This window comes from Trichoplusia ni, chromosome 12 (genome assembly GCF_003590095.1).
Source record: "Trichoplusia ni isolate ovarian cell line Hi5 chromosome 12, tn1, whole genome shotgun sequence".
NCBI classification, from domain to species: domain Eukaryota; kingdom Metazoa; phylum Arthropoda; class Insecta; order Lepidoptera; family Noctuidae; genus Trichoplusia; species Trichoplusia ni.
This window is the reverse complement of record NC_039489.1, coordinates 1,310,899-1,335,030: the sequence shown is the minus strand read 5'-3', so window position 1 is coordinate 1,335,030 and position 24,132 is coordinate 1,310,899. Positions and strand designations below refer to the sequence as shown.

Below are 24,132 nucleotides of genomic sequence, written 5' to 3'. Positions count from 1 at the left end.
TTATTTTTAGTTGCTCGAAGCAAAATGTTTCAAGCCAGAAAGGACGTTTTATTAGAGGTGTTTATAATTGAATTTCAAGCATCATTAACATAACTGCCTATTTTCGAAATTAAATTGCATAGCAACGCCAAATGAAATTTTACAGACTATGGCGGCTGTAAATTTCTGTTGGATACAAGAATAGAAGAATAACTAGAGAGAGAAAAAATTGAAATGATATTTGAAATGTTTTTAAAAGACTGGATTTACAATAAAATCTTAAAATAATAACAAACACGATAGAAGTGGACAAAGCATTATTGAAGGACCAAGATTTTAAAACTGATTTGGAGTGAGAATTCCTTGGATTTTAGAAAACTCGACTTGTTATCGATAATGTACACATTTTTTTTTCTGTGTTATTATGTGCTATTTATATGTGAGGCCTATAAGATTTTAGTTGTATATCCCATGCCAGCAATCAGTCACAAGATCCTTGGCGATGGAATAGTGAGACCACTATTGAAATCTGGACATGAGGTTAGTAGAATAACAGCAGACATTAAAAACTGAAGAGAAAACAATTTTTATTTTATTATTTTAACCGCCCGTGGCCAACCTGTGGGCCAACCTGCCACTTGAAATCAATTATCCCATTTGAAACCAAAACATCATTTGCGTTCATCCTGGTTATAAAGTATCTGTACCAAGCTTCCTCTAAATCATATGTGAGGTAAATAAATATATGATATGAAATTTTCAGGTGACGTACATAACCCCTTATGAATACAAGGATCCCCCATCGAAACTGCGCCAGATCGACGTCAGCTCTAATTCCAAATTGATACCACGTATGTATGTTTTCAGTCTTATGGTCACCTAGTAACCATTAACCTTAATTATTTATTCACAACATTGATTATTATTAATTTACAGCTGATATCACAATAAACCTTCATCAGATATTAAATGGGGAAATGACACCAGCTGATAGAATGGATTTGGTCGATATCATGAGAGCAATAGCCGTGGAGACATTGGAGAACAGAAATGTTCAAAATCTGTTGAAGGATCCAAAGGAACAATTTGATGTTGTCATCGTGGAGTGGATGCACGTCAGTCTTATGTCTGGGCAAGTATCCTGATCCTCTAATGTTCTAGTATAGGCCATTAAAAGAGGTGATGCAATAGGAATGAAAATTGAATTACAATAAATTTGACGTCACAAACATGCGATTTTATATTACTTATGAGCTGAATTTTACATGCCGAATTTGGACAAATAGTTAGACTCCCAGGGTAATCGTAATATGAGGCATCGAACCCTCGCCGGGGCAGCGTGAGACCTGGCGCAGACAAGCCCGCCTCGTCGCATTCCGAAATTGGGAACTAAGGCTCGCCAATCCGACGGCGGGACGGGCTACGGTGGAGGCAATCCGCCCACATCTCCAACAGTGGGTGGAGGGGCGGTACGGTGTTTTGACGTATCGCCTCACGCAGATGCTGACCGGACACGGTGCTTTCGGGCACTACCTGTTTCGGGTGGCCCGAAGGGAGGTCACCACAGTGTGTCATCAGTGCGGTGACGCGGATGACACCGCACTTCACACACTGGCCGCGTGTCCGGTCTTTGCGGAGCCTCGCGCCGAACTTGTGTCTGCGCTGGGTGGAGTGGACGTCGCCGAGTTGTCGGCTGTCATCGCTGCAGCGATCGGCAGCCGGGCGGCGTGGGATGCATTGGCCTCCTTCTGTGAAACAGTGATGTCACAGAAGGAGGCGGCGGAGCGCGTTCGGGTAACTGACCCCAGCGCGCCCGCCATACGCCGACGTCGAGTGGGGCGGCGCAGAGCCGCGCATGAGCGCGCTCTCCCGCCCTAACTAGGGTTCTGGGCGACGGCACGGGGGTGTCTGTCGTCCGAGTATATTACCCACGGCGGGGGGCCACATTCGGTGCTATGGATGCGGTCCCAATATGAGGCGAGGAGGCCCACGTCGGCCTCCACACAACACAAGAAAGTGACCTACCGGCCCACATTACTGGCCGGTGGAAGCCCGCGGTCGGTGTATGAAGCATTGCCATACACCGACACAAAAACGCGGATGACGTAGCACGGCGGTTCAGGTTTAGTCAGTAAAAGTCTGACACTACTCATTTCCTCCCCCGAGGGAGTGGGTGTCCATGAGGATTCCCCCGCCTAAAAAAAAAAAAGGGTAATCGTAATATTATATTTCAGTTTGGCAGCTTTATTTGGCTGTCCTCTTATCTGGATGTCTCCCGTGGAAACCCACTCAGGAATCATCAGTCTCATCGATGCAGCCCCCAACCCTGCTTACAGTACCGATTCTCTTTCAAAAACATTACCACCTTTTACATTCAATCAACGGGTGGCAGAATTATGGAGAAGAATAACAGAGCGATTCGAAGATTATGTGTAAGTTGTATATTTAGTGGTGACCTAATAGATTAGTATGATAAGGTGAAATAAGGTGCAGTCTCAATCTGACTTGATTTTACATTTAATCTACTGATTGTGTCATATTTTCACTACAGATTTACTTCAATATATTAATATAATTTACACACCTGAATGATTTCTAATGGTTTCAATAATATATTTTCCTGAGTGTACTCAAATCTTGCCAATTAAATTTGACCCACTTCTGTGTGACACTAGTATTATGTTGGCGTGAAACGGATATGATACTCTAGCTTGAAAATGGGCATAGATTGGTCATATTAATACCGTTGATTTTGGATTCATTCGATTTGTCGAGAAATCATGCTAAAACGCACCTCTCGTCACCCCGGCCTCTCTCACTGGTGTTGCCCCCGCTGCCTATTGTGGCGTTATAATGTCCTTTAAAAAGGACCGGGTTTCTCCCCATGAAGTTAATCCATGAATGAAAATAGATACAAATAATAATAACATGTTATCAGGTACTTTGATGATTTAGAAGAATTAGAATACTACAGACTGATAGTGCCACATATATTGACGAGGGGACGTCTGCCTTCAGCGTACGAGGATGTTCGGTACAACATATCCCTGGTACTGAGTATTTCAAGGGTACCCTTGGGATTGGGCAGTCTACCACAGAAATATAAACCTTTGGGAGGATACTTTATTAATGAGGAGGTAGCACCGTTATCAGAGGTACGAATCTTTGAGTATTTTATGTGTTTAAATGTAATACCAGACTCCTCAACATTTTGTCTTTCACCGATTGTCGTAGTATAATTAAATAATATTACTTTTATATGAATAAGTGAATTGGTACTGGACTTTGATTTGATCAAACCCGTACTTGTACATGAAATTCAAGTACAGAAACCACAGGATCACTTCAGCATTTTTTGAATAAATATTACTTACACAAATATTAAATTATTTAGTGTGGGAGTCGTTTAAAAAAAATAAAGAAGCTAATTGCTTTTATCAAAAATAATATCGTTTCTGTTTCTAGGAATTAAAATTAATAATGGATAGCAATAAAAATGGAGTCATATACTTCAGTATGGGCACCAATTTGGATACTAAAGATTTACCAGGAAACATCAAAATCGGTCTTCTTAAAGTATTTGGGGATCTAAAGCAGACTGTACTATGGAAGATGGAAGAAGATCTACCAAATTTGCCAGCCAATGTTCATATCATGAAATGGGCTCCTCAAATGAGCATCTTATGTATGTGTTGAACTAATTTAAATAATTTTGTGGTTTGTCTATTATGAAGTATTTAACTGTTAATAAAAAGCTGAAGAGTTTTCATTCTATATCTCAGGAACCGATCCGATTTGAAAATATGAAATTTTTGACAATTTATATTGGACAGCCAATTTCACCCACCCCTCACTGCTTTTGCTGCAAAAGAAGCAACAGAGGAACAACCTTCCCACAACGCTGTCTTTCTGTTTACAATATGGAATACAATATCAAATAAGTGTATTACAATAAGACAAGGCGACTTTATGCTGCGAACTTCTTTTATACCACTGTTCGAAACCTCTTTACTAATTTCTTTTTAATTATCATTCCAGCTCACCCAAACTGTATTTTATTCATAAGTCATGGTGGTCTACTATCGTTAATAGAAGCAATTCATACCACCATTCCTGTCATTGGTATTCCCGTCTATGGCGATCAGTTTGTGAACATCAAAAGGGCTGTGACTGAGGGCTATGCTTTAGAAGTAGATCTTTCTCATTCCCTTGCTGAAGACTTGAAAGTTGCTATACAAAAAATGTTACACGATATAAGGTTAGTTACATTTCATTTTTTACCTTAATTGATTGAACATTCTTGCGTTTTATTTTGTTCGGTGGCGTTATCTAGCTGTAAGATCTGACTTTGTCGTAGGCCGTAGGATGTTATAATTGCTTTTGTATTTTATAAGGGGCCAGTGTTTTGTTATTCAAGCAAGTAAAGGTTCTAAGTTCATGTTACTTCTATAGAATTATCTTGAGCGCAGAATTTTTCTGCAGTACTTGAACACACTAACAAAAATACAAACTATAAATAACCTCTGAGCTTTTTTTTAGAAAGGTAGGTATAGTTTTTGAGATTAACCATAAATAGTAAAAGGAGTACGTGTGTTCGTGTACCTTCTGAAGCACCAAATTTTTTTGGCTTTATTAATTTTGTGTCGTATAAAATATTTATAATGTTTAAGGTACATGAAAAGGATAAAAGAAATATCCTTAATTTTCCACGATCGTCCAATGAAGGCCGCGGACGAGCTGGTGTACTGGGTGGAGCACGTGGTGCGCACGCGCGGCGCTCCGCACCTGCGCTCGCCGGCGCTGCTGGTGCCGCTCTACCAGCGACTCTATCTAGATCTGGTTGCACTTGTAGCATTCGCAGTCGGGTTATTTGTTCGACTATTGAGACGGATATGCTTCAGAAAGAAAAAGGATGTGAAGAAGAAAAACCAATGAGTGGATTATCATTTCAATTAAAATTGTGGTGGCCTTGCAGTTTTTTGTACGAAATGCAGGTTCGATCCCAACGCAAGCAAGTGCTTAATGTGAATTTTTCGAAGTTATTTATACTTTCTTAATTTTTATAAATGCCTTAACCTTTTCTGAATGGGAAGAAGCAAAGCACTGGAACGTATACCTATATAGGCTGGTATTTCAAATCATATTTCTGTGTATTTTATTTTAAGAGTTTGTAAATAGGTGACTATTAAGGTTAAATATATCAAAAATCGTATTAATTAACGTAAAAAAGTATATTTTACTTTCATCAAATGCATTTTCACTAAAGAGAATAACTTTTACATTGTATCATAAGAAGGACAAAACAATCACACAATTAAAAACATAATCCTAACTACATTTTTTGCTAATTTGTCTTATATTTTCCGTTTGATTTACTTGTTAACGAGCACCAAAGCTTGGCTACAGCATAAATTATAGTTAATAAAGAAATAAGAATTATTGCTAATACATCTAAGAAGTATCGCTGGTAGTATGGTAAGCTTATCGCTACGGAGCGGAGGTGAGGGGCTCCTCTTGTTTGTACCACGTGGTCGATCCAAAAGTTAATCTCGTCTTTTGGTTTCGTTTGACGATGGTGGTACGCCTTCGATAGCTCCTTTGCTACGGAAGCGTAACTGTAAAAAGAAAACATCATTGGAGTTAGGGCTTATATCATTTTTTTATTTTAAAGTTGAGAATTTTATTTTTTCTTTTAGGGTACAGGCAAAAATATTTACGTTTATCTCTTAAGCCTTTCAGAAAGCCAGTGTAACCATTTTATTTTCAAAGCAACGAGTGAAACATTTTAGCTCAGATAATAAAACATTCAAAATTTCCCAGGTGTTAGTTTGCAGGGCATCACCTTATCCACAGACGGGTTTTAGAAAGATTGGTATCACATGCTTCAACCCAAGTTTTTGGGGATCGCACAAAATACTTGTTCGCAATTCTTGTTCCATGCGAGGATCGAGCCCGCGATACAGTAGTCATTGGTGGGTTACCGCATGGCCATCCCAGAAGTCGATCTCGTTGTTTTTATCCGCACAAAGTGGTTACTGGTTCCGTCATTCCACATTATCATGCAAAAATAGTTTCACATTTGGTGTATATACCTAGGATTTCCAAGTACGTCATCCATGGCCTTTTTCAAATCTTTGGGCAGGTTTGGTGTTAGTCGGACATTTCTTCCATAGCCTTGAATTTCAGCCCGCTTGGCGTTTTGGAACTGGTCTGCAAATACTGGTATGCTGACGACTGGCACTCCATGGTGGATGGTCTCAGTTATTGAGAGGAGGCCTCCGTGTGTTACGAATAGCACCAAGTTAGGATGGGCTGGATACAATAAAAAAATATGTTTATGGTACTAGGAATTACACAATTACAATAGGGTGTTTCACAAAAAAAATCTGAATGGACAGCTAGGTAGATTTTGAAAAACGACCGTATTTTTGTTAAATATTATTTTGAAAATGTGCATTTATCATACGTTTTTTATCGAAGTTGATTGAACTGCAATAACGTTAAGGTCACGTAGAAATAAACAAATGATTTTACATATATTACCTAAAATACTTTGCTGTGGTGCCCACTGCACGATGTGGACATTTTTGGGAGCATTTGCGAGAACTTCCTCAAATTTCCAAATAACTGTTTGCTTGAGACCTTTGAAGACATCCAAAATGCCTTCTTTGATCTCTACTGGCAAGTCTTTACTTTTTATGTTCGATCCCAAACTGAAGTATATGATCCCATTTTTGTTACTCTCCATAATCTTCTTTAAGTTCTGAAATTTTCGTAAAGTTCGTAACTTCGAAATGGTTTAAAAATTTAGGGCACTACGGCGAATTGTAATTATCTGAGGGCTGGACTCAGCAGGACTCCTTCTCGAGGAATGGATGTAAAACACACATCCCCTAACAGGTGCACAGGTGGTTGCCAAAGTCAAGCAGACGTGAGCAATCCCGTGATTCTGGTCTAGCAAGGGACCTGAGTCAGTGAGAGTCCAACTTCACGCCATGCCGTTGCCTCGGCGTGGATAGAAGTCCGTGTTAAAATGTGCGAAAACAAAAAAAACCTATTTATTTACCTCTGGCAAAGGTTTGACCTCATCATCAATGTGGTATCCTCCAATATGTTTGTAGTTGGGTGGTAAGGCTATTGCATCACTAATAGCAACTTGGCTGTTACCCAGAACAAGGGAGCCATTGTACCGAACCTCATTATACTCGGGAACAGGTATACCTTTCTCCTTTAGCATTGGAACTATGGACTTCTCATAGGCGCCTACCTCGTGGTAATAATACTTGCTGGAAAGGAATAAACGTTATCATAAGAATGTTGCGCGTGTTTTATTCGATTTCACAATCTGCATCAAATTACTCAAAATCAATCAACACCATTAAAATTCGTTTGATCATTTTTACTCCATGTAATTCTAATTTTTAATTTTAAAACCTTTTTAGTGCTGGCGATTCTTGGAGATTTGCCCACAAGCAGAACCTGTTTACTTACTGTGTCAATTTGTACTGTTCAACCACTTGATGCCATAGCTCCATAACTCTATCGTAGAACGTGAAGGGAGTCACGCGGTTGTGGGTGTAGTCAGCGTTGTATGCCGGATTCAGAGGACCGTCAATCAAGTTCATGATCATCCAATGAGGGTTAACGGTGGAAAACCAAACGAGAGGACATTGGAAGACTGTAGCAAATCTGAAAAAATGTTCGTAGTATGGAGACTTTTTTCTAAATAGTTCGGTGTTAAATCACAGTTTTCGTTATACATTGCAAGAAAGAAATGCTTTGAATAATAATGAATGAAACATCAGGTGTTTTTCCAAAAAAGCATGACAATCATTGCATCAGAATATGATGCAAGCATGCTGTAATAATACAATATTTTTGGCCTCCAGATAAAAATATTATGAAGGCAATTTATGCCTTAAATTATCTAAATCTGTTGTCTGGTACATCCATGAGGTGCCAAGATAAAATTACTCACGAGCTATATAGATCGACGAACATATACTCCGCCACGACAACATCGAATTTTTGGTTCCTCATCATTTCTTGGACATTTGGGTTCTCTAACGTCTTAGACGCTATCGTGAACATCATATCGAATACTAGGTCAGGGTCTTCCAAATTTATTATCCCAGCCATGACCAGTTTTATGTCCATCGTATTTTCTATAAAAATAACAAAAAATATTGTTAACATCAACACAATTGATTTGATCATGAGATAGGAAAAATTGCTGCGTAATGATGAGTTTGTAAGTCCAAAGTCCAAGATGTATATTTTGGTAGTAAATGTTACTTTATTAACGATATCGTATTTAGTTATTTATATTTTTTATACATGGTGAGGTAGAGCTTACCACTCGGCGAAGAGAAAATAATTATTTTCCCTTTTGTATGTTATTTGTATGAGCAGTTTCAAATTCGTTTTGAGGCTAGCGCCTGGTTTACCTTTGAAAGCCCAACAGTCAATCTGACAGATCTAGAAATAAAATGGACTAGCAGGTGGGTTAGGAAATACTTTCCGTAACCTAAAAATATTTCTACTACTTACCATTGATTACTTCTTTATTAGCAGACACGTCTATTTGTTTCAGGTTTGGGTGAGTTTTTGTTTCCTTGTAATAAGGCGTTATGTATGTTACCTGTTGAAATAAAGTGATTATGAGAAACTTGATAAATTTGCTTAATATTGTCGAACTGGGAATCATTTATTCTAAATGTGATCACTGCAATGTTTACTTTACTTCATTTTCATGTTATGTGATCGTATTTAACACTACTCGGAATAACTCCAGTCCTAAAAATACTATCTTTTACTTTTGAATTTAAAATTTGATGCAGGTCACCTCAGAATCAAAACCAAAAGTATTTATTTCAAATAGGCCGTTCAGGCTCTTTTAAAACGTTACAATAATGACTCTAGGTGCATCTAACGGAGAGTCGTGTTAATTTAAACAAATATTGTTTACAGAAACAAAGAGCTAGATAACATAAAACAATAACGTCCTGGTTATTTAATTTCCGGATACCATCATATTATCATAATACTTCTTAATATCATAAAGAATTCTGGATATGAAATAAATAATTTCGAACGATTGCTCATCGATTACATGATAGATACATCGCATGTTATCTTTATCTTGTCAACAAAACAAGCACGTAATCGAATGAATAAATTTAGAACAACATGAAGGTGGTACAGACCTTGAATATAATTTATTACTTAGACACCGCATAGTAAATTTAAGGTTTTCAATACCATTTGTTTGTCGGATTTTTTTGATACTATTTAATTTATTTTAGTTTTAGAATTTGGAATCCAGATGCCTTGTTAGCCTTGTCTTCTTACAGAACTAGAAGCCTATTGATTCCACTTTCCTACCTAGGACCTATTTAGATAGTCTTTTGTTTTTTAACCACTATAAAGATTAGCCGAGAAATTACTATCTAAAATGCTCGTTTTTAACCAAGCAACAGCGTTTGATTTGGCAAACGTTGACCAGGTCTATAAGCCATTGCATTTTTTGTTTGATTTGACAACCAACTGTTAAAGTGAATCTGTGACAGTTCTGAAAACGGTGACGGGTACTGCACGCGGTACTTAGGTGGTGGTACGACCTCTGCATCTTTTAACTTACCTCATGACCAGCATCCAAAAGGTGTTTGACCATATTGTCTCCAAGTATTCCATGACTCTTGCTTGGTAGAGGAAAGACAGCCAAAATCTTGTAAGCCTCAGTCCCATACAAACATAACAGGCAACTAAATATAATCCACTTTAGACTGTCCATTTTCTGAAAGAATAATCCTGTCTTTAGAGGTTCAGATAGTTTTTTTAAGAGCTTTTAGGGAGCATGTAAAAGTAAAATAACATGTAGTCGTTAAATGTATATAATTTAAAGCTTGAACTCGAAAATGAAAGAATTCTCAAAATTGGTACAGTTGGTCATGAGATTATAGACAACGTCACATATTCAAAAAAACTTTGGATAATATTAGTAAAGAAGAGGATGCAAAATGGGTGGACAGATTTAAATCAATATTGCCATGTTTCAACTCTAGTATTTTTTGCTTAGTCATGATGGTTCAAGTATTAGGTACGTATGTTAACTGCTATTATTGATTAGATTATGAAAGTAATAAAGCCTGTTTCGATCAGGTTTAGGGTCAAAATATTCAGAAAAAAACTATTATGTGGTGTAATTCAACAAATCATTACTCCCGCTTTGGGTTTAGCGTAAGGGAGTATCAGACTTTGCTGACTACAACCCATGTTCCTTCTTTTGTCTTTTGTACCGGGATATCGGAAATCCTTTCGGGCAATCCCGCTTGATGTTTAAAGCTTCTTATGTGGTCAATTGTCATTATGGCAAAGCGCATCAAGATGTATGTACGTAGGTTCTCATCTTAAGTACGTTTTCTTTACGTTTTAAAAAAGTCGAAGGTCCATAAAGGAAGCATTTCTTACTTACCAAGCTTTAATACTTGGTGTGCGTGTAAGTAAATAAAAACATACGCGGATAATTATTTTTCAAAGTCAAGATCATTTTTAAAATATTTGCGTATGATTAATATTTAAATGCCATGCAAATATTTGTCAATATTTCTGTTATCGCAATATGCAATTAAACAATCAGAGACAATAATAAGAATTTTCTATTTCGTATTAAAAATTTGTTACATATTTTAAAATAAATAATAAAAAATATCTTGTTCTACTTTAACACATTAAGGAATCAAATTTTTTGGAAATTGGAAATTAGTGTTTAGAATTTTGTATTATTGGGTAACTAATGCCTAAAACAGCAGTGTTTTTTGAAAGTGTGTGTTTTTATTCCATTGTTATCAAGTATAATTTCGGGCAAAACTCAATCTAATAATCACCAAAAAAGAAAGTACCTACATAGGCATCAAAACAATACACTAGATTATAAACCTTGGGTAGGTATTTTATTTTAGAACGTTTCGTTCAAATATGTTAACAATTTTGGCTTTCAAAGATTACTTACCAAGAATTGTACCTAACTTTTAAAATAATAACACGAAACTTACCATTGATTGTTGTTTACAATTTATAATGCATTTGATTTTCAAACAAGCACAGACACAACCGAGAATCGATATTTAAAAAACGCAGCGAATCAGCTGATTACCGCCAAAATAACGACTGCTTCAAAGCAGTTTCTGAATCAGATTAACCGTATGATCGAGTGCACATGGGGTATTTGTACTTAAAATTTGATACATAACAATGATACTACATTTAGGATTATCTTAATGACTTTGATAAAGCCAGTTTCCATAATAGATAAAAACATTTGATATGATGTAATTTTACCTTGGATGATATATTAGTGCGATACTTCTCGCGCGGTCTTTGGCACGTGAACTGTCTACCTGTGATCGTCGCGTGGGACAAATATTTGTGCGGTCAAACAATACTTGCAACAATATTTTTGTGTAAGTTTGTTTTTGATGCCTTCGTTATAACTCTGATATCATCTGTATGTACCATCAGTCCTACCTACCTATTTACTGATGGTACATCGTTTTATCTTTTATCATTTTACCACATGAAATGGAAGTGCCCACTGACCACCTAGTTCACAAGTTATGCTATTAAAAATCTTAACATATTTTTTAAGACCTCTCCACAGGTACAAGAGTTGGTGTGTATAAAGAAGTTAGTTCTAAGTAGGGGCGACCTCCAAATGTATTTTCTTCCCCTATTTATGGATCACCTTATAGTGATAAACATAATAAATCTACTTAACGAGTTCAATATCCAGTCCTTATAGTTTCGGAAAAAGGGGCTAGAGGCTTGTTGAAGCCTAAAAACATACTTATTTGAAAATAATGTGTTTGATCGTATTTAAACCAGATAAGATCATAGAATGTGAAACGAACAATTCAGTGCCTAGCTAGATTCAAGACAACGCCTGAGAGAAAAGAGGTTTACCAGAAATGAGAGGTTTGTTCTTATTTTTCCAGTATTTTATTTTCCTTATTTATTTACTCGATTTAGACACGTATTTTTTCCTTTTTCAGAAAAACTAGAATTGACAAAGATTAACTGCTTTAAAGTTTAAGAGACTGTGGGAGCTTGTGACGTAACGATATGGTAAAATTTATACTCTATCGTGTCGTCACGCGTAAGTTTCATTCATTGTAATTTGGTCAATTTATGTTTGCGGGACAAGTTAAAAAATACGTATCCATTATTATACAAAAAATTACAAGAAGGACACTGCAAAAAAAATGTCATCGACGGTAAAATGTTATTGCCCTCATATTTACCTTTTTACTGATTTTCCAGCCAAATAGCAAAGTGTTTAAATTTGTTTGTCAGTAAACAAATATGGCATTAATTACTCCCCGGTAAACTTGCGGGAAGATGATGCAGAGGATGCATTATCTTGTTTCTAGCGTGCACTTTCGTTTTAGCCTTAACGAAGTCTCAAACAGTAATGCAATAGTGTAAGTTTGGTATGACCGTCGAATCAATTGACCTTGACCTGTACGTCCAAAACTCAAATAAGTCTGCTAAAGTACAACTTTCAGGGTGCAACAAGAAGCGAAGCGCGTGGAAGCGAGGAGGAATACTAGACGGTATATGCTGCTTTTCTATTAATCCTCTCAATGAGTTAGGAAACCCCAAACATACAAATTTAAGATATCTCATACCTTGTAAGTCCAAGAGTACGTGTGTTCAGTCACAGTAATAGTATTATACGTATATTATAAGTAGGCAAATGTCATTAAAATGCTGAAGGCGGCGAGTTACAATACTGGTATGACACTATTACTGTGGTTCAGTCAACCATCTGGAGACCAGATTGTGTCCATTTATAGGAGCCCAATGAATTAAGGATTATTGAAATTATTATACTTGCGTAACACTGATGAGTAATATTTTGATATGAAATTCTCAATTCATTCTATGAACACCTTATCATAATAATGTAATTTCAAAATACCTACTTACATAATTTGTTTATTGAGTTTATCGAAGTCAGAATCTTGATTGTTTCAAGTCCAGTTAGTCGCGCCCCTAAATTTTTTGTTGCCTCATTTAGATTAAATCAATTACTCATTGATACAGGTTGAGCAACGCATGGCTTTGATTGCCATTTGGGGCTGGGAAATATATGGTTTTTGTGACTGACCGATATTCAGTTATTTGTCTTTTAATGTAGCACTGCTTACTTGTTTTGTTACTGTTAGTAATATTATCATCATCATCATCATCTCAGCCTATAGCGGTTGGATGGAGGTGGCAATGAACCGGTCGCGCTGGAGAACATATGGAGAGGCCTATGTCCAGTAATATTATACTAAACCCTAATTATTATTATGAGGATTGAGTGTGCGAAGTCAAATATAAACGAGCTCTCTTCAGTATTTGTATTTCCTTTAATGTTAATCGATGTTGGCATCGATATGAAGTTTCAGGTTTTCATTTCATTTACAAAATATTTAATCCATACACAATATGAATAACAAAAAGCAGATAAAAAATACAACACAGACACACAGATTCAATTCATAAATTAATTCTTCTTAACTTTGGTATTCGTTTTCTTTGTTAATGAGCATAAAATCCTTCTCACAATTAAAATGAGGGTTACAAGGCTTAGGAAGACTAATGCTAGAAGATCTAAGAAGTAGCGCTGGTACAGGGGGATGGGCAGCGCTATGGAGCGCAGATGAGGGGCTCCACGGGTCTTCACAACGTGGTCCACCCAGAAGTTAATGTCATCCTTTGGTTTTGTCTGACGATGATGGAATGCTTTCGATAAGTCCTTCGCTGCGGCTGCGTAACTGTGGAAAGTGAGCTTGAGTTATTAAGGGAGTAAGCCTAAAGCCGTCAGTAGTAAGTACGGCACTAAAATACTACAATAAACCCTACCATAGATACTAGATACAATAGATACATCCAAAAATCTGTACTGAACATTAAGGCTATAGTAAAAAGCGAATTTGCATCAATGAGAAATATGAATTACCTCCTTCCCTGAGTTTGTAAAAAAAATCATGAACTAGCACTTTTTAAAATAGCAATGCCGCTGTATTGCTAGGGGTCGTAATTTCTAATGAGGTGAACCACTTTTAAATTGAATGGCTAGCTAGAAAAATAATCTAAGGGAATTTTGTCTACTTGCTTTGCTATTAGCGTTTTACTAGCTTATACATACTGGCATTGCATTGTTATAGCAATAAATAACTGTGCCAAGAATTGGAGTCATCAAACTAAATTCAGTTAATTTGTCTTACCGAGGGTTTCCAAGAACTTCGTCAATAGCTGGTTTCAAATCTTTATGTAAGTTTTCTGTCAGGGTAATTTCTTTGCCGTAGCCCTTGGATTCAACTCTCTTGGCATTTTGGAACTGGTCTGCAAAAACTGGAATGGCGATGACAGGGACTCCAAAATGGACCGTCTCAGTCAGTGATAGAAGACCACCGTGCGTGATGAAGAGCACCAGGTTTGGATGAGCTGAAATCAGGACAAAGACATAGTTCATTACCTGAAGTTAATGATATTCGAAAATTGTGAAATATGTCACAATTGATGAATTGATATTACGATTTGATTAAGAATTCAAGGAACAATCAATGCTACCAAAATCCAATATATATAATTCTTATTTAATCCAATATAATTCTTGTGTCACGGTAAACTCTTCCGAAACGACTTAACCGATTCTCCTGTAATTTTGTGTGCATATCGAGTAGGTCTGACAATCAACCAACACTTCTTTGTCAATACAACGTTTGCTAGGACAGCTAGTATAATATTAAAATCTAGGGAACTGAATAAATATGAACGTTAGTTATTTATTCGGCATGCATTTCAATTTATGCCATTACAGTCATCATTCTAATACGTCGCTATTTCTTGAAACATTATACATTATTAGATAGGAACGACGATTTCAAGGTAAAAATCTTTAAAATTGACATTAAAATGCATTGCATTGCGTTTTTGAGTCGAACCTCTTTTGTAAGTATAATTGCATGGTAGAGATAGAACGTCAATTTATTCTGTTTGTCATCTCAAAGCACGTACACTATAATTTATGTCAACATGTAATAGTGAAATCAACTAATATTATACTGTCAACTATACTGTAAGACCTATATTTATTCTATTCATTGTCAAGAGGAACAAACATACAATTTGTCGTGCACGTAGATAGAATGGAAGTACTTGGACCTGATTGTATTACGGCGAAACAAATGAAGCTGATATTATACGTGCATTATTTGCTTTTGCCCATAACTGTTCAACGCCATCTAGTATTCGTTCATCTAAATCAGCCACTACTGAAAAAGTTCTATACAATTAAAACAATTTTCTTAATACATATTTATCAATTATAGCAGTTTTTTGGGGGATTTTATGACTTTAAAATACTTTATATTATAATCACAAAATCGCCAATCTAAAAATCAGTTTTTCCTGACTTCGGATTTAGTATAATGACTTTTACAAGGCATTTTCCATAATTTACCTAATATGCTAGGCTGTGGGGCCCACTGCACGATGTGGACATTTTTGGGAGTATTAGGCAGAACCTCCTCAAATTTCCAAAGTACGGTTTGCTTTAGTCCTCTGAATATTTCCAGAATTCCTTCTTTGGTTTCCGCTGGCAAATCTTTGCTTTTTATGTTCGATCCTAAGCTGAAGTATATGACACCATTTTTGGCACTGTCCATTATTTTTTGCAAGTTCTGAAAATATCAAAATCGAATAAAAATTTATCCAAGTCTTTAGTCGCTGTAACAGTTCAATAAAATGTGAGTAAGCTTTAAATTTTGTCAAATCCCGGAAAATAAAGATAGTGATCCTTCAACATCTTTAACTAATTTTTAATTCAACTTTGACCAAGAACTTTTTTGAATATTCAATTTGAATGTATTTTTTAGAAACGGACACGGCTTGTTTAAAAAAAACAATGAAAGGATTATTTACTTCTGGCAAAGGCTTGACATTCTTATCAATATGGTATCCACCAATATGTTTATAGTTCTGCGGCAACGGCACTTGATCACCGATAGCCGGGTTGCTGTTACCCAATACCAAGGAACCGTTGTATCGGACTTCATCGTAATCGGGAACTGGTATTCCTTTCTCCTTTAGTATCGGAACTACAGACTTCTCGTAGACTCCTTTTACTTTATCGTTATATGAACTGGAATAAAAATAAATAAATAACAGTGAAAAGCTTTCCAAAGATTTTTTAGTTAAATTAAATTGGATTAACAATGATCTACTGAACAACATTATTTTAGCTTTTTTCCTGACGAAGTTAGGGTCAGCTTTCAGTTCAGCCGAAGGTCCAACCAATGTTTTTACAAGGAAGGACTGCCTATCTGACCTCGTCAACCCAGTAACTTAGACTGGTTGTGAGACCTTCTAGCCAGGACCCATGTGCCTTCCGAAACACGGAGAAACTCATTATGACATGGATGGTCACTCATCCACGGACCAACCAACTTTTGTAAAATCACTGAATTATTATTTGTTTGAACATCCAATAAATTAGGTAGAGATCAGCAAAATACATACTGGCTGGTTTTGTAGAGTGCAACTACAAGATCCCAGAGTTCGGTTACTCTTTCATAGAAACTGAACGGAGCCACTCGGTGCCTAGTGTAGTCTGCACTGTGGGCTGGGTTCAGAGGACCATCAACCAAGTTCAGGATCATCCAATGAGGCTCAATGGTTGAGAACCAAATGAGAGGACATTGGAAAACTGGTCCAAATCTGGAAAGAAACGAAAATTAATCAATCATCCTTTCAAATTAAAGAATAAGCACAGACTTAATTTCGGTAATCGAATATTGACATTGTCAGTCAGTTTAAGTAAAAAAAGGGTTAAAAGATATTTGATAACGTCGACTAAGTATTCGTTCAATATATTAAGGGTGAGTTTGAAACAATTGATAAAGCAAAATCAGTTAGAAAATATAAAGGAATGTTTTAGAATACTACTTATCTGTCCTTGGTTCACAAGTCTCATAGTAATAAGCAACGAGAGATATAATTATTTGTATATAGTGAATTATCTTTAAGTCACGGAAGTACATGAACATTGATCTGGTGAATGAGACGGCAAAAAATGTTTAGTGACGTATCTGTTTAAAATGTATTTCAACATTGTGTAATAGGACAGAGTCGTTAGAGTCGTTATCACTTTAGGTATAAGTTTCGATACTGAATGAATGAGAATGCAAAAATTGTATAGTATGGTTCTATTGAAAGGTATATTATCAACATTAAAAATAATAGAGTCTTTATCACTTTAAGCATTAGTTTCGAAGCTAAGATAACTTGCGGTTAGACCGCAAGTCTGATAAGTCACAGGTCTTGAGACTGATCTCAAGGGACGTAGTGTTTCTTCTTATTTAAAAACCTACGTTTTAAAATGTCACTATCTGCCACTGTGTCTATTCAAAAATAATATCAAAATCTGTCCCGCCTTTTTTATAGTTGTAAATTGCATTGTCACCGGGTTTGAATCTACTATGAAAATTTCAGCCTGCTAGCTTATCGGAAAGTGTCTCAAAATTGATTTGCAAAAATTGAACCGGAACGACACAAGACAGACACAACAAGACAAGGGAGTTTATAAAACCGCGGAATATTAGAGTTTCTGCGCCTGATTTTTTCGGTCATGTCAAATTAAGGAAGAGTGCATCCATCGAAAGTGCCCCTTAGTACGATTCGACAATAGCCGCCGTAACCGAAATCAGTCAGAACATTAGTAATGTAATCACTTACGCACTGTACAGGTCGATGAACATGTACTCAGCGATGACGACATCAAACTTTCCTTTCCTCATTAATTCTAGGATATTTGGGTTAGTCATAGTAGCTTCAGTCATCCCGAACATCATTCCAAACAGCACATCCGGGTCTTCGAAGGATAAAGTTCCATTCATAAGCATCTTGATGTCCAATGTATTCTCTGTGGGGGCAAATAATAAAACAAATGCTGAAATGCTGCAAAATAAATGAACGTCCATACCGGTCCATGCAGACAAGGTTTATATATTATCTTCGAGCCCGAACGTTGATTAAATCGCTCCAATTGCAATGTATTGAACTGAGGTCGAAGACAAAATGACACTGTGTTGAAATAAAAACAATCAGAAAACTTCTAATCTATTAGAATGAGGTCTTCTCGGTAAGTTTTCAGTAAAATTCTCTGATATCTCAGAAGACGAATCTAAATGAATAACGAAAAGTCATTCAGGTAAATTTTCAGTAAAATTATATAATATCTCAGAGCAAACGAAATAGTTTAATTGAATGTGTTCAAAGTAAATATGATCCAAAATGAAACAAAAACGGTTTAAGTGAGAAACAATATCACAGTTCTGACTATGAACCGAATATTTTGGGATATTTGTATTGAACTTTAGATTGAGAAAGTTTATTTCTGATTCGATTCTAACGCGAGTCTAAAGATAGAATGTGAGCAAGGCCAAGAGTAATGGCTTAGTTGTTTTTCTAACTCACCGACATCTCTAAAATAGCTCGTTTAAAGCAGCAAGAATCAAGCAATGAGAAATTAATAATTTACACTTTTTATGAACCATCCGCGTATAATCTTTTTACCCATTTTATGCCTTATTTAAAAATGTAAAATGGCGGTTTTATTGTCGAAGGCATTCTTTAGAAGTCAACAACAAGGTGCACAATGAGACTGTATCCTTCAGTATAGATTCAAACACTAGTAATATAGTTTTGTAACGAAAACAGTTACTACCAACAATTAAAAGTGACAGGTCTTCACTTGTACGTGATTGAAAGGTATATTATTACTCATTTTCGATTTACTTTTTATGAATTTTTATTTTACGAAGCGGGGGTTCTCATAAATATTTAAGTCACATGGACAAAGACACCCAGATTCAGAGCATGCCTTCGTGGATCACACAAACGCTTGTCCTAAGCGGGATTGCATCCGCGACACGTGGCTCACAGTGGGTTTGGCGTGGGGTCTTCAACCACTCGGCTATCCGTGCAGTCAACTTGTTCTGTGTCTGGATGTAATTTATCTATAACATGCATGTTTTTAAAAGATAATAAGTGTGTTTATCAGTTGTCTAACACTCGTATTAAAAGCTTTGTTTTGAGACTAGATAGCGTTGTGTGAAGACCACTTAAATAGAAGTAAGAGCTTCCATTAAAGTGGCACGTGTGTAAAACATGTTGAACAGGCTACTTCCGAATGAATCTTGTTTATAATCTTATCTTTGTTGGTGCAAGGTAACTTCATATCTTTATATCTGTCTGCTGAATGAAATGTATTTGCGATTTACATGACTTATTCAAGTCTGTGCTTTGAATTATCGTTATCTATAAACTGTGTATACTCTACTAGCTGTTGACCGCGATTTCGTCCGCGTGGTTAGAAGATATAAGTTATGATTTATACGTGACCTGTTTTTTTCCACATTTTCCATTGTATCTTCGCTCCTATTAGTCGCAGCGTGATGGTATATAGCCTAAAACCTTCCTCGATGAATGGTCTATTCAATACAAAAACGATTTTTTCTATTCGAACGAGTACTTCCTGAGATTAGCGCGTTCAAACAAACAAACAAACAAATTCTTCAGCTTAATATATTAGTATAGATACCAAAATGTACGAAATTGGTGTCTAGATAGATGTTATACAACAAAACTTTACTAGAAAAGAAAATTTCGGATGTATGGGCTTTTAGACCTTTCAGTTCAATATATTGTAGGTATTCAATCAGCGTTGGATTTCAAGTAAATGTAACTTGTCAACAAGGGCAAGGCAAGATTAATTAAAAAAGGCGTTTTTCCTTCACTATTATGAATTTAATAACCTAATTTAGATTATCCTTATTTAATTGTAGAACATTTCTGAATAATTCTAAAACGTACCGTTCATGATTTTCCTGTTGTCTGTGACATCGACTTGGTGAAGATTTGGGTGAGGTTTTTCCTTTAAATATGGTGTAACATATGTCACCTGTAAAACATAATAATGATTATTCTGTGATTCGATGATGAAATTATTATGAAAAAATGTTTAGTTGTTTTTGACGTAATGACACTGATAGGACCGATATGTTGTGATGTCATGATAAAAGCGATTTGATTTGAGGAACGATGATTGCTTTTGTGTTTTAAAGAGAGAGTTGCTCTAAAATGGGCTTAGCCAAGAAAATTCTTTTTTCCTTGTCTAAGAAATAAAAATCAATAACTGGTTAAATGCCAGTTGGATTTGAAAATGAGTTTTCTAAACAAATAGGTTAACTAAAACCATATCGCTCGGGCATACAGATATACACCAATTGTTAGAATTTCTACTAACTAGCTACTGCTTCATGAGATGCACAGACAGCGGAGATCGGATAACGGGCGGACAATGCTATCATATTTTATGCTTCTAAGAATCACTTTTTTAGCATCAAAGTAGGTACAATGTATGTCACCCAGATTCAGCTAATAACATCGAACCCGGTTCTTCGAGATGTGTTGTGCGCTAAATACTCTTAATATTTTGCCTTAACTCTCTATTACATTTTAACAACCGATTGTAATGTTTTGACTAGTTTTATTGTTACTATTCTATCCGTCTCCAGCAATGTTAATGCGTAAGATTAATAATTCATCGATTTAGCTATTACGATTCATGAGACAGTCCCGGTGACAGACGGACGGATTGACAGCGGAACCTTGGGTTATAGGATCTACCTCTACGGTTCTACCATTTGGTACGGAATCCTAGGAAAGATCTAATCTTTGATGTTTTGAAATTGGTTCCATCACTTATAAAGTTCTTCTTCATCACTATTATTATACTAGCTGTTGCCCGCGACTTCGTCCCCGTGGGTAGAAGATATAAGTTATGATTTATACCTGCCCTGTTTTTTTTAACATTTTCCATTGTATCTTTGCTCCTATTAGTCGCAGCGTAATGGTTTATAGCCTAAAGCCTTCCTCGATGAATGGTCTATTCAACACAAAAAGAATTTTTCAATTTGGACCAGCAGTTTCTGAGATTAGCGCGTTCAAACAAACAAACTCTTCAGGTTTATATATTAGTATAGATATAGATTTAACCTACCATTATTTTTAACCTACTTCAAAAAAGGAGGTTATCGATTTGACCCGTAATTATGTATGTAATTTTTCTAAAATTGGCAAAAAAAATTGTATTTGTTATTCTATATCAGCGTCGCGTATGAACTAATTTGCAAAATTTCAAAAGTTAAAGAATGTATGTTTTTATGTTTGTGTTCACATATCTCCGGAACTACAAGTCCGGTTTAAGTAATTATTTTTGTTGTGTATTGTTAATACTACAAGCTTCATCAAAATTGGTTCAGTAGTTTTTGAGATGGAGAATTTTATTTGAAGTTGTTACGTTTAAATTCTTATTTACATATTATAGGCCTTGTTAGATAATGATATGATATTGCTTGTTATACATATCGTTACTTATATAATACCCTTTGCTCTGAAGTAAACTAAAGATAAAATCATTTAACGACATCGTCACTAAATGACGTCTTATTAGTACTCTAAATCTAGGTATTTGGTTTAATTCATCGGCTGATTAATAGATTTGAGGTCAATTGAAGATCAACCTTATTGCTTTTGTGGTAATAGTTAATTTAGTTTGGTCTTTCATTTGTCGTCTGGAAAAAAAATGTTTTATTTAGGTGGTCGCTAATGAGACGTGATTTGCCGCGGTAGTACATTAAGTATATTCAGCACTTGCAAAAAAAATTTAAGCCGGTCAATTGCCCTAGTATTATAAGTAAGTAGTCTGAAGAAAAGGACAGACTAACAAAAAAGAAAGTCTTCATGAAATATTGACGACCGTATAAACCGTAATGACAACAAAAATACATCATCTGTCTAAATTTCAACTGTAGCTATCACGTTTCATGAGATACATCGCCTAGTAACAGACAGATGGACAAACATCAGTAATCATCGGCATTCATACCAGATTTGAACCGTCTAGATGTGGAACTCTAAAAACAGTTCTATAGTAATTGTCTTTACACGATCATCATTCCGGCAAGTAATGTTCTTCTAGTAGGTAATATGACCAATTAGTTATAACCATCTAAATGGTGCAGTAGCATGAAAAATAACCAATCATTGTGATAATTCCTTTTGACCACAAATAAGATTATAATGGAAGTCATAATTTGGTAGGAAAATAATTTGTTTACTTCACACAAAAAGCTGACTTATTTTTTTCAACATAGAGATGATTTTTTGCTGTCATTAAAATCATCACAAAGAATCTTTGTTATGGAGATAAATTACGTGTTTTCGTTTGTTGACAGATACTTAGTTTTAAACGTACGATACTCGAAAGACTTAACAAGTATTAATCATTTTATGAGCACTTACCTTAAATAAGTTATTTGAATTTACTTTTGAACAATAAATTGTAAATTACCTTTGTAGATGGAACGAAGATATCATTTTTTATGTAGGTAGTTATTAAATAAATAAAATTCTTAAAATAAATATACGAAAATGATTGTTTGTAATTCATAATTAATTTTCCTATAACCGAGTAAGGTCATTCTTTGAACTACGCTGACCGCTTTTATGATACGTTTAGGTCAATGACCGACATAAAAATAATTCGACTATCAGTAATAAACAGTAAGTAACTAATTTGAAATACAAAACATGTATTTTCAAACAAATGAGCGATGTTCTAAATAAAACGGAAGCAAATTCTTCTATTAATAAATAATAATAAAAAATAAAATTAAATAAGTTAGAATTCTAAATAATAAAACTCACCTCATGACCAGCATCCAAAAGGTGTTTGATCATATTGTCTCCAAGTATCCCATGACTCCTGCTTGGTAGAGGAAACACAGCCAAAATCTTGTAAGCCTCAGTTCCATACAAACATAATAATACACTAAATAACATCCACTTCAGATTTTCCATTTTCTGAAATAAAATGTAGAATTTGTTTATGTTTTCTTAAAATTAATTTGTTCACGGAATATTATTAGATTTACTATTTCAAATTGCTTTTATAATCCAATTATTTGATAATCAGCATTAATATTTGAAATTAGAATCGATTGTTATACTTATTTATGTTTTTGAATCTAATTTATTTATTTAATTTTTTTTAAGAATTGAAACTCACTGTTTGTTTTAATTATAATTTCTATTTTTGTACATTTATTATTTGAATTTTAGATTATTTATTACGTAAATAATATTATTATTTTGCGGTTACAGTTATACGCGTCTGTTAGGATGTCACCGCGTCGAGTCAACTGTCCTTCTGTATGTGTTGAGATGGTTTTAAATTTAGATTCTCGGCCGGCGTTTGCCCGCGGACGTACGATTAACGATGGTCCTTTAAAAACATATGTCAGCATGACACTACAGTTAAGATAGATTAGAAGAATTGTTATTGTTATTTAATGTTAGTTTAAATATTGATATAGCTGTTGCTAGCTGTTGCCCGCGAATTCGTCCGCGTGGTTAGAAGATATAAGTTATAATTTATACCTGCCTTCTATCTATCTATCTGCCTCCTATCTATCTTGTAGGATTCAGTCAGCGTTTGCTATGTAAGCGCAAAAAATGTGATTTTTTACGACCTCACATTAGAAACCTCAAAAATTGTAGCCTATGTGCTATTCTGATGTATAAGCTATATTGTGGTAAAGTTTCATTCAAATCCATTCAGTAGTTTTTACGTGAAAGAGTAACAAACATCCATACATCCATACTTACAAACTTTCGCCTTTATAATAGTAGTAGGATGTACACAATTAAGATGATTTGTAGTTTTCAATAGCTGGGCCCTGCGCTTCATTGAAATTTTGAGATATTTTCGTCGTTTTGAGAGAGTAGGTAAATATTAATATTCTTTTAAAAAGTGCTATTTCACGGTAAAATGTCGTTCCATTATATATATTTTAAGGAGGTAAGTCACCCTGCTGATAAAAATCTAAGCGCATTAAAAATACCCGGTATTACGTATTTACATGAATATGACTTGACACTTTTATGTTTATGAATGTTTTTTGGGTAAATTAAGGCCTTTGCCCGAGAGACAAATAACTAGATTAAAATCGTTATTTAAATAATTTAATCTTCTTA

At 35.4% G+C, this 24,132-nt stretch overlaps 3 protein-coding genes across 3 annotated transcripts; 1 reads left to right on the top strand and 2 right to left on the bottom strand.

The window, feature by feature from the left end:
• The first annotated feature begins 254 nt into the window (after window positions 1-254).
• On the top strand, window positions 255-5,126 carry LOC113499553 (UDP-glucuronosyltransferase 1-6-like). Its single transcript, XM_026880067.1, has 9 exons — window positions 255-519; window positions 743-830; window positions 916-1,115; window positions 1,435-1,674; window positions 2,182-2,411; window positions 2,918-3,134; window positions 3,445-3,664; window positions 4,018-4,237; window positions 4,650-5,126. The coding sequence occupies exons 1-9, from the start codon at window positions 376-378 to the stop codon at window positions 4,912-4,914; spliced, it is 1,824 nt and encodes a 607-aa protein (XP_026735868.1). The 5' UTR covers window positions 255-375; the 3' UTR covers window positions 4,915-5,126.
• A 73-nt stretch (window positions 5,127-5,199) lies between these two features.
• LOC113499147 (UDP-glucuronosyltransferase-like) lies at window positions 5,200-11,179 on the bottom strand. Its single transcript, XM_026879491.1, has 9 exons — window positions 11,034-11,179; window positions 9,620-9,775; window positions 8,530-8,620; window positions 7,958-8,144; window positions 7,471-7,668; window positions 7,046-7,265; window positions 6,523-6,742; window positions 6,072-6,291; window positions 5,200-5,594 (listed from the first exon to the last, which is right to left on the bottom strand). Exons 1-9 carry the CDS (start codon window positions 11,034-11,036, stop codon window positions 5,324-5,326), a joined length of 1,566 nt encoding a protein of 521 aa, XP_026735292.1. The 5' UTR covers window positions 11,037-11,179; the 3' UTR covers window positions 5,200-5,323.
• A 2,194-nt stretch (window positions 11,180-13,373) lies between these two features.
• LOC113499316 (UDP-glucuronosyltransferase-like) lies at window positions 13,374-23,326 on the bottom strand. Its single transcript, XM_026879738.1, has 9 exons — window positions 23,165-23,326; window positions 22,804-22,959; window positions 19,906-19,993; window positions 17,767-17,953; window positions 16,552-16,749; window positions 15,955-16,174; window positions 15,494-15,713; window positions 14,256-14,475; window positions 13,374-13,802 (listed from the first exon to the last, which is right to left on the bottom strand). Exons 2-9 carry the CDS (start codon window positions 22,954-22,956, stop codon window positions 13,532-13,534), a joined length of 1,557 nt encoding a protein of 518 aa, XP_026735539.1. The 5' UTR covers window positions 22,957-22,959; window positions 23,165-23,326; the 3' UTR covers window positions 13,374-13,531.
• Window positions 23,327-24,132: the final 806 nt, after the last annotated feature.